The sequence below is a fragment of the Neoarius graeffei genome, chromosome 23, assembly GCF_027579695.1.
Source record: "Neoarius graeffei isolate fNeoGra1 chromosome 23, fNeoGra1.pri, whole genome shotgun sequence".
Taxonomy (NCBI): domain Eukaryota; kingdom Metazoa; phylum Chordata; class Actinopteri; order Siluriformes; family Ariidae; genus Neoarius; species Neoarius graeffei.
Window position 1 is genome coordinate 46,423,146 of NC_083591.1, and position 18,489 is coordinate 46,441,634.

An 18,489-nucleotide genomic window follows, 5' to 3' on the forward strand; every position below is an offset into this window, starting at 1 on the left:
CTCCAGCTTGCCTGCGACCCTGTAGAACAGGATAAGCGGCTTTCGATAACGGATGGATGTTTGTGTTGAAAATGAAAACCATAGAGTGTGTTTTAGGATCATCTCAAATGTCTGTGACCACTGAATCAGCAGTCTTGACTTCCAGAAGCCTCTAAGCTTTACTTTTGGCTATCAGGGTTTGCTGTAAAGGGAAGGATGTGTTTGTTATTCCAAAACTTCAAGGACCCTAAGTAGACAGGAAGCCTAAAGGGAGCCTAGAGAGCAAAAACTACTTGTCACATCATCATCATCAAGCACTTTATCCTAGTCAGGGTCACGGTGGATCCAGAGACTATCCTAAGAATACTGAACCTGAGGTGGGAATATACCTTGGATGGGACACCAGTCCACGCAGGCCACCATGCAAACACTCACACATTCATGTACTCATTTACACCTAGGGGTAAAGTAGTGTAGCCAATTCACCTCCTCACATGATCAGAAATCGGATAACTTGGAAGAAAATCACATGGACACAGAAACTCCACACAGAGAGTCACCCATGCTCAGGATCAAACCTGGAATCCTGGAGCTGTAAAGCATCAATGCTGTCTGCTGTCCCACAGGCCAGAAATCACAACATCAAAAATCATGACTTTTGGTCATTAGGGATGACCTACAGTGGAGAAGACACAAATGAGCCTAAAAGGACCCTAGTGAACAATGAACTCCCAGAAATCTTACTGATGTATCTATTATACATATAATTCTTTATAAAACAAAAACAAAATGGAAAGTAACTGGAAAAATGGAAAGTTTACATAAAGTGTCTTGTGCTGTCTGATGTAGGAACCAACAAAGAACTGTACACTATGACACTTTAAATATATATATATATATATATATATATATATATATATATATATATATATATATATTATATATATATATATATATATTATGTATAGCTTACAGCAATGGCTGTTATGTATCACTTTCAGTTCCTGTGGTACAGTAAGACAAATTTTCACATCATAGATACAGTAGCTAGAGAGATATAGAAGCAGACATAATGCATATACGTAAGTATATACATACAACATACGAAGATTAATCCTGAGGATTAAAATGGAGAATTAAGTCAAAAGTGAGACCAAGAAGTCAGGAAGTCGGTAAGGGAAGTTTGGTGGTTTCTTGCGTCACAGATGCTCACTGGGGCTGCTTCTTGTGCCGGTGGAGTGAACAAGGTAAGGACGGTTAAGTTACGTCTTTTTTCTTATTTAGTTGCTGCTTTTTAAAATCAACTTGGCACTATTGATGTTGGAGGTGTTGGGGGGTCATCGGCTGAGGGTTTCTTTTACGTCAAGAATAGTGTATTATAGAGAGATTTGATCGTTGTTTGACACCATATGCCTGATGCACAGGGAGAGGCAGGCCTTACACTGAGGTTGTTCATTTCCGTGCACAGTACAGCAGAAAGAGAAAGGCAGACAAAATGTAACATCGTGGCCATGTCTGATGACAAAAAAAGTAAAAATGACGAGAGCTTCCTTAACAAAGAGCTTGAGTGATATAGCCAGTGTTGAAAAAGTGATGTTTTGTCCTGATGTTTTCTAATGAACAGATAGTAAAAGTGAGACAGATCGTGAGGGTGTGGCCTTGATAACACTCAAATCTCACACAACATAAAAGTAGGAAGCAGAGACAGTGGCACCGCATGCTTATCCTTGGTCCTCAGAGTGAGGGTGCATATCTGCAGTTAAATCCTAATCAACTGACAGGTCCACAGTTCAGATTTGTGATAACCAATGTGAGAATTTCGACTCTGTAGAGTTTTAATTGCTGGTAGTCAGCATGTGTGCATTGCAGCATAGGCACCAGGAGATCAAAGTTGTGTTATTTAGACATAAGAGTTATTTTACAATGATTGTGTGCATATATTGACATTCTGGGCAAAAGTCTGCATTAAAAAGTGTCGGTGTAATCAAACGTAAGTCTGTATTTCACACTGATGATCTCCATACATAGACCTTCAGTACGTATTTGGGATGGAAATAAAATAAAATGTATATATTTCATCAACATAGTACAGCAACCAAGACTGGTTGTTCTGTGTAATTATGGCTGTATATGCACTCTGTGATCGTACACATCTTGGTTTTTTTTCACTTTCAGCTATTTAAATGCTGTTAATATATTTCCTGTCTTACTTGTTTTGTACAGGCCACAAGCATCCAGCTCTGGGGCAACTGAAAAATTTTCAGTAAAGTCAGATTTGAGTGAAATATGAGATTTACATTACAGTGATACAGAATGTAGCAGAAGCACAAGTGTGTAATAAACCCAGTAAAAGTTTGTTAGAGCTCAGGTCCAAAAAACACTGCATATTCCATATAATCATCATCATGAGTGGTTTTGGTGTCACATATCACTAAGAGCACAACAGCAAATACACACACACACACACACACACACACACACACACACACACACACACACACCTGGATGTAAAACTGGTGGTTGAAGCGGTGCATAATGAAGAGAGGACGAAAAAAATATGGGAATAAAGAGAAGGTGTTTGGCTGTGATCTGGTGGAGCATTTAGCTGCGACCAGTCAAGAAAGTGAGTATTATTTATCAGTATAATCAGTGAATATTATTTATCAGTATTGTCCTTTATATTGTAATAAATGTAGTAATAAAAAATGACTACAGTTATAGTTGCTATAGTTACAGACCAATATTCCTCATGAGCCAATTTCATCCAAGTCCCATTGTGAAGTATTAATTAAGGCCAACATATAGAACAAACTCTAAATCATTTATCAAAAGCTATATTTATTATTCAACAGTTGAAAATGTGCAATAATACACACCCAGGACATAAATGTGGGAATGTGAGACGTATTTTCCTAACTCTTGTAACTATCTACCTTTCCTATTAGTTTCCTAATTAGAGTTACTGTTACCACTCCGAAGTTGATTATTTTTCAACAACAGTATGTCCTGAAGTGTTTTATTCCTCTTACACCACAGCCATTTGGCAACAATTACGTTTATTATTATTATTATTATTATTATTATTATTATTATTATTATTATTATTATTATTAAATAAAGAATGACTTTTAAGGTTGCGAAACATCTGAAAAACTAGAAGGGCACTCAGTAGAGTGCATACCTTTGCCAAGCCACATATTATCAACATTAAAATCAAATCACTTGAACCCACAATAATATTAACGCTGTACTCCAAATTTCATCCAAATCTGTTCACTACTTTTTGAGTTACGTTGGGAAAAGGCAATCAAACAGGCAAAAACATAACTTTCTCCAACAAAGTTGGTGGAGGTAACAAATAGTTCCATGTTCCTATTATCACTAATCTTATAGTAACTATAAACACTAACTCCCTCACCAATTTCTCTTTTTCTCACCCTTTATGTTAAGAGAAAAATACACAGACACTGGAGACTCCTTCTCTAAATGTTAAATAAACTTGTCTTTACAGAATACTTCACTACTTATTATTGCTCTGGCTTTATTATCCTTAAATACGAACTTTTAAAAACGTTGTGGATTGAAGAAAATACAGTATCTTATTTGTGGAAATATAAGTTTGTAATTTGTAAAATAAAAGTTTCTGTTAACTGATAAAATATGAACAGGTTTTGGTAGAGGACTCAAACCTTTAAATCCTACTGTTGGTCGAAATACCTGTATTCCAGCTATTCTCACCTCTTTTTCTCTTTCACTCTTTTCTCTCTGTCCTTAAACATCTGTCTGTCTCTGACAGTTCCTCATGTACTACGCAGCTGCAGTATATTCATTGAAGAGAAAGGCATCGTTGATGGGATCTACAGGTTGTCTGGAGTGTCATCCAACACACAGAAACTAAGGTCTGTGTACATGAAGTATCTGTTCACGTTTATTCTCAGTCTCCACTTTAAAGCATTATACTCAAGGCTGCTGTTTGAGCTTTTAGTGTCTCCCCCACAGGTCAGAGTTTGACAGTGAGGGATCTCCAGACCTGTATAAAGATGTGTATCTGCAGGACATTCACTGTGTCAGTTCCCTCTGTAAGGCGTACTTCAGAGAGCTGCCCAACCCACTGCTCACATACCAACTGTATGACCACTTTGCTGTAGGTATCACACCTGAACAATGATTTCACTAATCCACAAAGATGTAACATCAAACACCATTCCATTGTTCTCAGATGTGGATAAAGTCTTTCAGATTTCTCTTTATACATGGTGAAAAAACTCGATCAGGTGATTATTATTCCTGACTGATCAATTAATGTTTGATTTTATATCCATTCTGGTGTTGCTGAAACGTTATTGGGTTTACGAGATAAGCTTTAAAAGATGGCACCATTTTAATATTTTCAGAACAGGTTGATTTATACAGACATCATGTGACAGATCATATGACACTTTGATTGCAGACAGGTGGATCTTAATCAACTAATTACGTGACTTATGAAGTGAATTGGTTGGACCAGCTCTTATTTAGGGGTTTTATACAAAAGGGGGTGAATACTTATGCACACTCTAGATTTCTGGGGTTTTTTTCCATCTTAATTATTGTTTGTGTCACAGTAAAAAAAAATACAATGTGCACCTTTAAAGTGGTAGGCATGCTGTGTAAATCAAATGGTGCTAACCCTCCAAAAATCCATTTTAATTCCAGCTTGTAATGCAACAAAACAGGACAAACACTAAGGGGGATGAATACTTTTGCAAGGCACTGTATGAATTGGAAATTGTTTATCAGCAGGCACCTCCAGTAAGGTGCCCAGAAAGGGTTTTATTTTGACTAGCTAGGCAGCTTGCTAATTACTAGTTACAGGTAAACATGAGCAAGATTTCAATATTTGAGGCCCAGTTTACATCTTAATTAAACAGACAACATATTCTCAATTGTTTTATTTAACAGTTACTGTGTCAAAAAGTAGCATTACTATCAAAATTAAAATGAACTTATAGTACTAGCTAGCTAATTTTGTATCACATGATCTGGTAATTAATATAAAGCTTATTTATTAGCATTGTTAAGTAAGATCATATCTAACACCCACAGAATTCATTCAAAGTTCACACAAAGACTAAATTATATAGGCACAAGGAGACAATGAACTGGGCACCAGACACACACACAATCACATGCAGAATAAATTTGAGAATACAAAAGGTGCTATTTTTGGAGCGGTCACAAACAAAGAAGACAGATGGAGGCTCCTTCGGGCAAAACAGTGTCCTTACTCCGTATTTCCAACAAATATCAGAATACATTATGGGGGATTGTCATTGGTGTATCATTATAATTTGGTCAATACTTCAGTATGTTGTGGGAGTTAAAAAATCCACTGGATGTTCTTTCCACCAAATGGCCTGATGGGCTGATTTATATTTAGTTATCTATAAATCCTTACGGTAGCCTTTATCTGTAATTGCATGTGTAAACTCGTTAGGAAGCCGTGGCTGTTCAGTTAGAGGATGAGAGATTGGTGAAGATCAAGGAAGTGCTGAAAGAGCTGCCACAGCCCCATTTCCGGTAAGCACACTATCCTGATTGGCATAAACCTTAGTTAATAAACAACTGAAAATTTGTAATAGTCATTTTGTTCATTTCTGGGGCTTACTTGTGTTTTCCTGCAGAACTCTGGAATATTTGATGAAACACTTAGTCCGAATGGCTAAATATTCTCATCAGACCAACATGCATGCCAGAAATCTTGCCATTGTGTGGGCTCCCAATCTCCTCAGGTGTGTGTGTGTGTGTGTGTGTGTGTGTGTGTGTGTGTGTGCGTGTGTGAGAGAGAGAGAGAGAATCAATGAAATCTTTTGTACAGTTACATGATATCTACTAACATGTTCTGTGGTTAACTACAGATCGAAAGACATTGAGGCATCTGGTTTTAACGGCACTGCAGCTTTCATGGAGGTCCGCGTCCAGTCCATTGTGGTGGAATTTATTCTGACTCATGTGTCTCAGCTGTTTCCTGAATCGGATCTTGAACCAGGTACTCGGTCAAATGATCCGTGTCTTATTTTAACGCCTGTCTTAACATTTCACCTGCAATCAATGTACAGTTGCAGTCAGAAGTTTACATACATGGACATGAATGTCATCATGGACATGAATGTCATGGTAATATTGGGATTTCAATTATTTCTTTGAACTGTTCTTTTTCTGTGGCAGAATGATTGTACAACAAACACCTTTAGTAGAAAAAAAGCCTAAGAATTTGGTGCACAAGTTTTAATTTATTTTGGGTTTTCTTAAATCGACACAGGGCCAAAATTTTTACATACGCCCAAATAGACTATTAATTCACTGGTGCTGAAAGTTCCAAAATGTCTTTAATTTGCCAAGGCCTCTTAACTTCCTGTTAGTGATCATAATTGACTACAGCTAGTAGCTTCTCTGTGCCAACATAAAAGGGTTTGTTTGATAGAACTCATCCAAGGAGCTCAGTGCAGATCTGAGAAAGAGGATCATAGAGTTACACAACTCAGGAATGCCTCTTGGAGCCATTTCTAAACAACTGCAGATTGCAAGATCATCAGTTCAAACAATTGTACATAAGTACAAGTTATTGGGAGGTTTAGCCACTTTTCCAGGCCACTTTGCTGGCAAGAAGACTCAAACTGTCACCCTCAGCTGGTTTGGATGTTCAGGAACAACCTAGGAACCACCAAGACTGCCATGAACTGGAAACTACTGAAACACTATCTACAGTCAAGCAACATTTATGGCCATGGACTGAGAGGCTGTCATTCAAGGAAGAAACCCCTGTTCCAAAATCAACAACTTCAAGCTTGACTAAAGTTTATAGTTGACTATATGGACAAAGAAAAAGCCTTTTGGAGGGAAGTTTTATGGTCAAGTGAGACAAACATTGAGTTGTTTGTCCACAATGTCCAGAAATACAGATGAACACTGTACAAACTGTTAAGCATGGTGGTGGTAGCATCATGCTCTGGGCCTGTTTTGCACAAAGTAGATGAAATAATGAAATAGGAGGACTAACTCAGAATTCTTCAGCATAACTTCAAACTATCAGAAACCTGGGCGCAACTGGGTAATCCAATAGGACAATAACCCCAAACACATCAAAGCTGGTCATGGAATGGATAAAGCAGGCTGACATTAAACCTAAAACAAGTCTTGACCTCAACCCTATCGAAATATGTGAACTATGCTTAAAAGTCAGGTCTGTGGCAGGAAACACACAAATTTAATTGAACTCTACCAATTATTCCTTGAAGAGTAGTCATATATCCAACCAGAGTTCTGCCAGAAGCTTGTTGATGGCTACCAAGAGCATTTGGTCAAGGTGAAACTTGTTAAAGGACATTTAACCAAATATTAGGTGTGCTGTATGTATATTTTTGTCCCTGTGTTGATTTCAGAAAAGCCAAAATAAATTAGAACTTGTGCACCAAATTCTTGGGCTTTTTTTCTATTAAAAATGTATGTTATACAATCACTTTGCCGCAGAAAAAGAACAGCTCAGAGAAATCACTGAAAGCCCAATATTGCCATAACATTCATGTCCCTGGATGGAAACTTCTGACTGCAACTGTATATTCCTGAAATGTTTTTTCAAATTATTGTTTGGTAATTGATTCCACAGGATCAACTGCAGAGCGCAGGAAGTCTCTCCCTTCACCATCCATACTGGCCAGCCAGGATGACCACTTCTTTAAGGCCTTGCCATATCCAGGCAACATAAGTCCTGGAGACGGTCCTCCGCCCATGAGACCTTACCATGCCATCATTGATGGCACAGACAAGTAAGACTCAAATGTCCAATGACAAAACTCTTTTTTTATGTAATCTACACTATATGGTCAAAGGTTAGTGGACACCTGACCATCACACCCATATGTGGATTCTTCTCCAAACTATTGCCGCAAACTTGGAAGCACACCGTTATATGGGATGTCTTTGTATGCTGTAGCATTAAAATTTCCCTTCCACTGGAACTAAGAGGCTCAAACTTGTTCCAGCATGACACTGCTCCTGTGCACAAAGCAAAGTACCCATAGTATGTGTTATAAAGAGACCAACTAAGATTTTAAAAGTAGTTAATTCTCTTAGTGACTGTTCATGTGGACCTCCATATTTTATAGAGTATTTTTTTAATTTAGACAATGTTAAACAGCATGCCCTTTCTGAAACAGTATTAAAAATGTGTTCATCACTGGCTCTCGTTCCTTTCTTTCAGGAGGAAGGGATCATTAAAAGGCAGAAAATGGAAATCTATCTTCAATTTAGGCGGGAGACTCCATGATCCTCGCAAAAAGAAGTATGCACCCAAGGGTAAGAGCACTTCCTGACATACTTTTTAACCTTTATGTTGATATCATCATAATCATTTTACACTATATTGTCAATTCTTTGTGCAAATTTTGCTCTCTTATCTTATTAATCCCTCATCCCTGGACTTATCTGTACAGAGAAAGAGAAGAACACTCTAAGACCTGCTAAAAGTATGGACTCTTTGAGCTCAGGACCTTACTCACAGGAAGGTATATATAAGATCTATAGTACAATTTCTCTTTCTATTGAAATTTCATTTGAGGAATTAAAAAGTAGCTAGGAAAAAATTATCATTTTCCATTTTAACAGGTTATTTTTCATTTTTAAAGAGTCACCTGAGTAAAATGGTGCATTAGTTTTTGATCAATCATGACCTCTTCTTGTTAGTTGATTCATATTTTCAGTACGTTGTTCTCATCTCATCTCATTATCTCTAGCCGCTTTATCCTTCTACAGGGTCGCAGGCAAGCTGGAGCCTATCCCAGCTGACTACGGGCGAAAGGCGGGGTACACCCTGGACAAGTCGCCAGGTCATCACAGGGCTGACACATAGACACAGACAACCATTCACACTCACATTCACACCTACGGTCAATTTAGAGTCACCAGTTAACCTAACCTGCATGTCTTTGGACTGTGGGGGAAACCGGAGCACCCGGAGGAAACCCACGCGGACACGGGGAGAACATGCAAACTCCGCACAGAAAGGCCCTCGCTGGCCCCGGGGCTCGAACCCAGGACCTTCTTGCTGTGAGGCGACAGCGCTAACCACTACACCACCGTGCTGCCCCAGTACGTTGATATAACACGGTATTTCTTCATTTCTTTTTCAGATTCCAGGCACGGTTCTCCACACCTATCTCCTTTAGCCATGCCTTCTGGAACTGCAGAAGGTGGGACTTCCGGGAGTGGGGGTGTATCTAGTGGATATGCGGTGACATACAGGCGCACGGGTGGGGCTAGTGTGAGCATGGTGAGCGGAGGGGGCGGGGCTCAGGGTACTTATAGGAGCCTGGATCCAGGGGCCGGGGCCAACACAGAAAAATCACAATCACCGTGTCAAGTGACGCCTAGCAAAGCAGAGCGTCGTGCAGGAATGCACATTTCTGGGCCTTTTTCAGTGACTGTTCCACTTCACATAACCTCTGGGCTGGCACTGGGGGTATTGCATGGAGGCAGAACTGAGGAGGAAGAGCCGAGGCAGGGGCAGAATGAGGAAGTACAGACGAAGAAAGACAAAGAAGAGAATCCTGAAGAGAAGGAAACAGAAATGGATGAAGGGAAAGTTCAAACAGATAGGAAGACCGGAAGCCTGAATGACAACAAGGAAAACAAGATGGATATCTTGAGTGAAGAAGATGTGGGGAAAGAAGTTAAAAGGGAAGACAGAGCGTCAGAGGAGGCCAGGTCTGAGGAGAGGGGAGAGTCTGGAGATAAAGGCAAAGAGGATCAATATTCGATTGAGGAAGATGTGTCAAATGAGAGACAACATGCCACAAATAGACCTTCGCTCAATGAAGACATAGATGGACAAGACTACATGGGTAAGAGGATGAACTAGACTTATAGATATAATGCATCTCAGAACGAAGTTAAATCCATCTTTGCTGTTCTCTCAGTCATGAAAGGAGGAGTGGCACAGTATCCTAAAGGAGATGGGGGTCAAAATGAGGGCCTCAATGTCCCATGTCAGGAAGAAGAAGAAGACCCTGACCATGAGCTGCCTCTGGATTTCCAGGACACTTTTGGATTCTTGGACCTGATGGATATGCCCACCTCAAATCAGGTATATGTGTAATAGAATGTATCTGTCTGTCCTCAATTCTGTATTAAAGCCAGAATGTTATTTGGCTAACAGTTATTTTTACCTTATTAATGCTTAAGTTTATTATTTTTAATCTTTTTCTAATAACATCCACGAGTCTCTTGCAATCTTATCATATTTTGTGGTGTTTCCCAGCTAAATGAGTTCTCAGTGGAGCCCCCTGCCTTTGAAATGGAAGAGGATGAAGAGGAAGATAATCAGAGTCCATCACAGAGCTACCCTCATAAGGAAACCTCCTTGCCCGCTCACATAAGCATGCCACTGCCAAACAAATCACACAGCCTTCCTTATAAATCCTATCCTTTCCAGCCAGTTCTATCCTTTTCCTCTGATGAAGATTGTTACTCAGGGCCTAGTGATGATGTAGATAGCAGTGATTTGGACAAGGATGAATATGAGGACATGTTCATTAAAAGTTTACCTTCTGAGTCCCATTTTCAGGGGTTGAACTGGACAGGTTTCGAAAACATCACATTAGACTCTAAGAGCAATGTAGATTCTCACAGTACGAACCAGTCCGAGTGTTTAAATGAGACTCACACCGTACCCGAGGACATTCAAGATGCACTCCCTGTGAGTCTATCAACTGATATGGAAATGAGAGCCAGTAATGCTGTTGATCAGTGCTTAAATGAAGAGGATCTCAGCCCACTTCCTTTCGAGACAGAGCATTTTAATGTGGAGAAGAACAAGAATGAAGACAGAAGCATAGAGAATGATGGAGAAGATCAAAGTGGCTCAGAAGAGCTTGGGAATGTAAATGAACCAATTCAAGAGGACAATAAAAAGATGGAAAGTACTGACAGCAAAGACGAAACACTCACCTGCAGGTAAGTAGCTCACAAAAAACCCCCACACACATACCAAATGTGGCCCGTGGTGTTTAAAAGTTGCGGTCTGAAAAAATATGCTTAAAGAAACATTCTTGGGAGAAGAAAAAATCGAGATCCCAAAAGATCTTTTGTCTTAAACATTCTACAACAGAGAGTTTCACTTTCAGAAAAGGTTTCAAGTAGGGCGTTTTCAGGAAGTGAAGAACCCTTAATCAACCAAACCCTAGAGGAACCTTTTTAAGGGTATAAAAAAAAAAACCCAGTACTTGTATGACACCACTAAATAGAACAATTTTTCAAGGAGAACTGAAGGCAAATTTTTTTATTATCAAAATTCTATTTATCTCATTTTATTAAATATAGGAATCCATTTTTATTCGCTATTTTGTCTACAGAAAGTTATGAGTGTTTGAAATATGCTATGTAATATATCAGTCCACGTGTCAAAGCAATGGCCGTAAACGAGATTCGTTGAGACCTGTGCGAGACATCGTAGGACGGAAGTAAAACGTACAGCGGAAATCAAAGTGACCAACATCTGCCAACGTTGTCAAAAGACGCGCGCGCCCTCTTTCGAATGCTGACGTAATCAAGCCAGAAGTTTTGTTCGTTTTGATAGCAATCAGGAAAGTTTCAAAAAAGTAGGCAGTAATCGTCATTTAAACTCGTTTTTGTGCAATATTTCGTTTGGAAAACAGTTTTCAAAATGGCAGCACTAACACCTGGCTGACAGTTCATGTCTCGAAGTCTCGCACAAGTCTTGTGAAGATCGCACGGGTAAGTGACGCCTGCCGTGGACCAAACGAACTAAATTCAACATGGCTAAAAACCAAATAGGCTGATAAGTATAATATTTAATTGCAATTAGTTGCCAATACCGAAAACGTAATTGAATAACACATTAATTAAGACATAAAGCAAGTTTAAAAATGATTTCAGTTCTCCTTTAATACCTTTGTTTTAGTTGAGAACACTAGAAAATGTTAGCATGAAATGAATTGTGCTGCTTTGTTTATTACCTCCGCCAAGGAGGTTATGTTTTCGGTAGCGTTGGTTTGTCTGTTAGCAACATTACAGAAAAAGTAATTAACGGATTGCTCTGAAATTTTTTCCAGAGGTGTGACTGGGCACAAGTAACAATCCATTAAATTTTGGCGGTGATCCGGATCACCTTCTGGATCCCGGATTTTTTTAAAGGATTAATTTTTTCCCCATTGAAATGAATGGGCGTGCGACGCAAAAAAACAGATTTTTCCTTCTGTAGGCCAAACTGTAAGGTGTAAAGTAATGAAACTTGGTACACTGATAGAGGAGTGGACCCTGATTGATTTCATCAAGTTTTATGTTGGTACGTCTCACGCTGTAGCGCCACCAACTGATCACAGTCTTACATGCGTTCATGCACGTAACTTTTGATCCGTATGTCTGATTTTCATAAGTCTGGTGCCGTTGGAATCCTTTGAGCTAGACGATTCCAATGCACCCTATGACGTCATTCTCCGCCTAATTACATTTTCCGCCATTTTGAATTTTGTCCAAAGTGAAGGTAGAGTGACACTGGCCGCATGTTTTGTCCGATCATCACGAAACTTGGCACACATGATCTCCAGTCCATGCCTAATGAATGATATTCGTTTCGCTCTCATACGTCAAAGCGTTCGCCCGTGGCAGCCAATCAAAATTGATGGCGAAGCCACCAAACAGGAAGTGAGCTCATATCACGGAAACGCTTTGACATATGAAGACCATATTTAGTGACATGACTTTGGACACCATCCAAACTACCCTCATCAAATATGGTGTCATTTGGCCACTAGGAGGCGTCATAATTAGCAAAAATGTATTTTGGCTCATATCTCAGAAACGCTTTGACCTATCAAGACCATATTTGTTGAGATGACTTTCGGTACCAGTTCATGTATACTCATCAAATTTGGTGTCATTTGGCCACTAGGGGGCACCACAATGAGCAAAAACGTGTTTTGGTTCATGTCTCTTTACGGATTTAGAATTACATCTAAATTTTCATGTTAGTGATGCTCTGGGATGTCCCTGTAAAGAACCTTGCCAGCCTGTCATCTCCGTATGAGAATCCGCCTCGTGTCTTGGCCAAACTTTCACGTGTTGACACAAAACTTGTTGTGTGGGCGTGCGGTCGCCTCTCTTGCCGGGTCGCCATGGCGGCGCACCTGAGCAAGCACACTTTTGCATTTTCTCCAGAAATGCATTCTAGTTATTATTATTACCTCCGCCAAGGAGGTTATGTTTTTGGTAGCGTTGGTTTGTTTGTTTGTTGGTTGGTTGGTTGGTTTGTCTGTTAGCAACATTACAGAAAAAGTAATGAACAGATTGCTCTGAAATTCTTTCCAGAGGTGTGACTGGGCACAAGTAACAATCCATTAAATTTTGGCGGTGATCCGGATCACCTTCTGGATCCCGGATTTTTTAAAAGGATTCTTGGCGGAGGTCTGCGCTCTCCGAGTGCTTTTCTAGTTTTTGATACTTTCTGGCCTGGAAATGAGCTCTGCCTCGTTTCCTTAAAAGATACCTCGCGAAGTACCTTATGAAGTCTCAGCATATGAAGTAGGGACATATGAGGGGGACTGCTGGTCAATGTTTTCCCTGAAATTGCAATTCATTTGGAGGGCTCTAAAAATGACAAACAACTCCTTTCATGGGAGTGTGTAGAAGCTAAATACTCTTTGTCTGACATTTTACCTTATGTTTACAGTCACAAAGACAGTCGTTCCACAAAAGATGAAAACCAAGAGGACACTTATTTTCATCCAAACCCACCTTCTACCACAGTGGAAACAAGCAACAGTGGAACTCTTGAGGCATCCTGTACAACTCATCCTGTTATCACTGAGGAATCCGCAAGCTCTGATGGTCTACAGGAGAGTACTGATAGCTGTGTTGACATTGCGTTGACAAGGGAGACGATAATAGACGTGACAACCCCTGAATTACAGATCACTCAAAATAAAACTGAGACTGACAAACTCGCAGTGAAAGCAGAAATAATCCTCCAAGAAGAGACAGATGGGAATGAGCTAGAAGGTGTGGTGCTGAGTGAGGAAAGGGAAGTTGGTGAGAAGGGAGAGGTGGAGAGAGACGCAAGGGAGACAGAAGAAAATACAATTATAAAGGAAGAGAGTATGGAAAGTGAGCACACTGAGGGAGAGAAGAATGTTGAGGGTCCTACAAATCAGGCAGATATAGATGAGATGGGAAAAAGGAATGATATGGTTCCAGAAGAGGATCAGACTTATTTAGAGAATAAGAAGGAAGATGAAGATGTTGAAAAGCAGAAGGAAGACAGTGACAGAAGGGAAGAGAACGATCAACAAATGGAGGAGGATGACGTAGAGGAGGAAATTGAGGCTCAGAATAACTGTTATTTAGAAGGCGTTGTAGAACTAAAAGAGGAAAGTGTTCCTGAAGAGCTGAGTGAAGAAGATGACAGGCTTTTTGCGGATACCAATGAACGACAGAGTGACAATGAGAAGGACAGCATGAGAGAAGAGAAACATGAAGATCCTCCTACATCAGATAGGGAGAGACCACTGAGACCTCCAAGAATGAAAGATAGAGATGGAGGAAGAGGTACAGGGTTTGGGCGAGGCATGGGCAGGACAGTGATTATATCCAAACACAAACTGTACCAAGTGAAAGCCGTTCCCGTTGTACCACCTAAACCACAGTATTCCAAAATCACAGCTTTTAAACAACAGTTTCAACAGAGAGACACTGAAAGACAACAGAAACCCTTACAGCCTACATGTCCTGAGAGACAACATGCAGACAGAGGGCTTCCAAAGAAAGAAACCGAAAATGAAGAAGACCAACATGTAGAAATAGAGGACGTAGCACAAAACCATGACTATCACAACACAGAGCAAGAAAAAGGAACAGGGACAGACGGGGAGACGTCTAAGGAAAACCAAGCAGGTCAGGTCAAAAAACAGCTGAAGGACACAAAGTCGTTCCATAGTTTGGAAGGAGAGATAGAACAGGACAAAGAAGAACAGAAGCAAAGGAGAGGGACATGGGATGGAGGGAGTTTGAGAAAGGATGGACAGAAGGATTTAGACAAGGAGGCAGTAAAAACCAGCGGCATTAGTATGTGCTTCGATGAAGCTGTTGCAAGGGCAACAGGTAAAAGATGCAGAGAGAAGGAATCCATAGAAAAAGACAAATTCGTTGATTTACAGTGGGAAAGGAGTGAGCAGAAAGAGGGACTGAGCCAGAGAAAGAAAGAGGAGGAAGAAGAGAAAACTGACTGACATTTAAAAGTGTATGAATGTGTAAAATAAGATGTTTATAGACTTTTATCTTTTCTTTTTTCTTTCAAATTTGACATAGGCTAAGTAAACTTAAAAAAAAAAAAAAAAGGGCAAACAAACATTTTTATTCTCACAGGATTTTTGGACCACAATGGAAATAAGTGCTTGCACTTTACTGTGTTATCCATTTATTATGATGTTATTGTATTATTTTTATACAGTGTCATTTTAATAATTAATAAATCAATATCAATACAATACAATACAATTGAAATTTGCTGTTTATTTGACGGCAGCAATGTAGTGGTTAGCACTGTCGCCTCACAGCAAGAAGGTCCTGGGTTTGAGCCCAGCAGCCGACAAGGCCCATTCTGTGTGGAGTTTGCATGTTCTCCCCGTGTCTGCATGGGTTTCCTCTGGGTGCTCCGGTTTCCCCCACAGTCCAGAGACATGCAGTTAGGTTAACTGGTGACTCTAAATTGACCGTAGGTGTGAATGTGAGTGTGAATGGTTGTCTGTGTCTATGTGTCAGTCCTGTGATGACCTGGCGACTTGTCCAGGGTGTACCCCGCCTTTCGCCCGTAGTCAGCTGGGATAGGCTCCAGCTTGCCTGCGACCCTGTAGAACAGGATAAAGCGGCTAGAGATAATGAGATGAGATGACAATACAATACAATTGAAATTTGCTGTTTATTTGACGGCAGCAATGTAGTGGTTAGCACTGTCGTCTCACAGCAAGAAGGTCCTGGGTTCGAGCCCAGCAGCCGACAAGGGCCGTTCTGTGTGGAGTTTGCACGTTCTCCCCGTGTCTGCATGGGTTTCCTCCGGGTGCTCTGGTTTCCCCCATAGTCCAAAGACATGCAGGTTAGACTAACTGGAGGCTCTAAATTGACCGTAGGTGTGAGTGTGAATGTGAATGGTTGTTTGTCTCTATGTGTCAGCCCTGCAATGACCCTGCCTCTCGCCTATAGTCAGCTGGAATAGGCTTCCAGCTTGCCCATGACCCTGCACAGGATAAGCGGTTACGGATAACGGATGAATGGATATTTAGTTGACTTTTTTTTTAATCATATCCTTTTCATTCTAACCTGGAATTACACAGTGACTGTGGACACAAATGAATACTTTTATATTTTGCCCAGAAATAATCTACAGCATTTGTGTGTAGTCTGTTGTATATTAATGTTTAAAAAGACTACTGTGTAAATGCAGTGATTGAGATCCAGAAAACAGTATTATATTGTTAAAAAAAAAAGTGAAATATTGGAAAATGTACACAAAAATCTGTGTGGAAAACATGATTGCCTTACATTTCGTGTGTAACTTCATATACAGGCTTGTTTATATAATAGTCTATATGATGTATCAATTTTAGACAATTACCCTCTAATAAAGGCATATTGTCTTCTAATACCCAATAAAGTTGCCTTATAAAAGTGAAAAGGTTTCCAGTCCAAATATGAATACGGTTACTACCAAAGGTGGACAAAGTACCCAACTTCATTACTTAAGTCAAAGTACAGATCCCACTGGTCAAATGTTACTCCGATACAAGTGAAAGTTGTACAGTCAAATTTTTACTTAAGTACTAAAGTACTTGCTTTTAAAAATACTTACGTATTAAAAGTACATTTTCTGTCAACGCATCGTTGTATTATTGCCACAACCTAATGCCGTTACCAAAGACAGAAATGTGAATTCACAAAACGAACGCATGCTGTGCCATCATGGTGGTTTAACGTTAAGCTAGCTAGCCAGTGAAACTCCACCTGACGTGCTAGCAAACTCTTTTCAAACTCTAAATCATATTGGGTATGTAGTTAATGCTTCTCAAAAAGAAAGATTTTTACATTCTGTTTATTTGGCAAGATTATGCTGAAACATATTTCTGAAAGGACTTCAGATAAGTTAACGTTATTCATGTTAGTGTAACTCCATTTTTACATGCTAACTAACAATGTCCAAGTTAACTAGCTATGTGTTAATGTTAGCCGTGGACAAGGCGACGGCAACTTGGCGGGCGAATCCATAGAAAGTCATTTGACTAACCAGACTGCATAGCTATTGTCATGTTATCGCTAGCTCTAAAAGCACAGACAACTTTGTTGCAAGCTTTCTCTTGGAATAAAACATTTATATACCTCAAGATGCTTCTGCAGATTGGATGGCGAGTTTTTGTAGGCCGTGATGTGGTTCGTTTTCGGCAAACAAAGCAAATATTTAAAACGAAACGAATCTTTATTCCTTTCAGAAAACTGAAACATGGGTTCTATCTATAGACATGGGTGCATGCATTCTCCAGAAGAACTGCCTCCTTCCATTCTGCCATCAACTGATTGTGTTCAAATAATGCTGCTGAGAAATCATTGAACTTGATTTTATACAGTCTATAGTAGTGCTTGAAAGTTTGTGAACCCTTTAGAATTTCTATATTTCTGCATAAAGATGACCTAAAACAACATCAGATTTTCACACAAGTCCTAAAAGTAGATAAAGAGAAAACCAGTTAAACAAATGAGACAAAAATATGATACTTGGTCATTTACTTATTGAGGAAAATTATCCAATATTACATATCTGTGAGTGGCAAAAGTACGTGAACCTTTGCTTTCAGTATCTGGTGTGACCCCCTTGTGCAGCAATAACTGCAGCTAAACGTTTCCGGTATCTGTTGATCAGTCCTGCACACCGGCTTGGAGGAATTTTAGCCCATTCCTTTATACAGAACAGCTTCAACTCTGGGATGTTGGTGGGGTTTCCTCACATGAACTGCTCGCTTCAGGTCCTTCCACATTTCGATTGGATTAAGGTCAGGACTTTGACTTGGCCATTCCAAAACATTAACTTTATTCTTCTTTAAGCATTCTTTGGTAGAATGACTTGTGTACTTAGGGTCATTGTCTTGCTGCATGACCCACCTTCTCTTGAGATTCAGTTCATGGACAGATGTCCTGACATTTTCCTTTAGGATTCGCTGGTATAATTCAGAATTCATTGTTCCATCAATGATGGCAAGCCGTCCTGGCCCAGATGAAGCAAAACAGGGCCAAAACATGATACTACCACCACTATGTTTCACAGATGGAATAAGGTTCTTATGCTGGAATGCAGTGTTTTCCTTCTTCCAAAACATAACGCTTCTCATTTAAACCAAAAAGTTCTATTTTGGTCTCATCCGTCCACAAAACATTTCTCCAATAGCCTTCTGGCTTGTCCATGTGATCTTTAGCAAA

The 18,489-nt window shown here is 39.8% G+C and overlaps 1 protein-coding gene across 2 annotated transcripts; it reads left to right on the top strand.

Annotated features, from left to right (window-relative positions):
- Nucleotides 1-1,086: 1,086 nt before the first annotated feature.
- On the top strand, nucleotides 1,087-16,699 carry si:dkeyp-68b7.12 (rho GTPase-activating protein 30). 2 transcript variants are annotated; one of them, XM_060906268.1, is made up of 15 exons: nucleotides 1,087-1,226; nucleotides 2,203-2,430; nucleotides 2,465-2,602; nucleotides 3,776-3,878; nucleotides 3,979-4,123; nucleotides 5,456-5,538; nucleotides 5,643-5,750; nucleotides 5,877-6,007; nucleotides 7,625-7,784; nucleotides 8,219-8,313; nucleotides 8,451-8,522; nucleotides 9,147-9,857; nucleotides 9,933-10,099; nucleotides 10,274-10,968; nucleotides 13,703-16,699. In XM_060906268.1, exons 3-15 carry the CDS (start codon nucleotides 2,515-2,517, stop codon nucleotides 15,255-15,257), a joined length of 4,113 nt encoding a protein of 1,370 aa, XP_060762251.1. In that variant the 5' UTR covers nucleotides 1,087-1,226; nucleotides 2,203-2,430; nucleotides 2,465-2,514; the 3' UTR covers nucleotides 15,258-16,699. The 2 variants fall into 2 exon arrangements, with proteins under 2 accessions (XP_060762251.1, XP_060762250.1); XM_060906267.1 differs by having other exon boundaries at nucleotides 2,203-2,602.
- The last annotated feature ends 1,790 nt before the right edge of the window (nucleotides 16,700-18,489 follow it).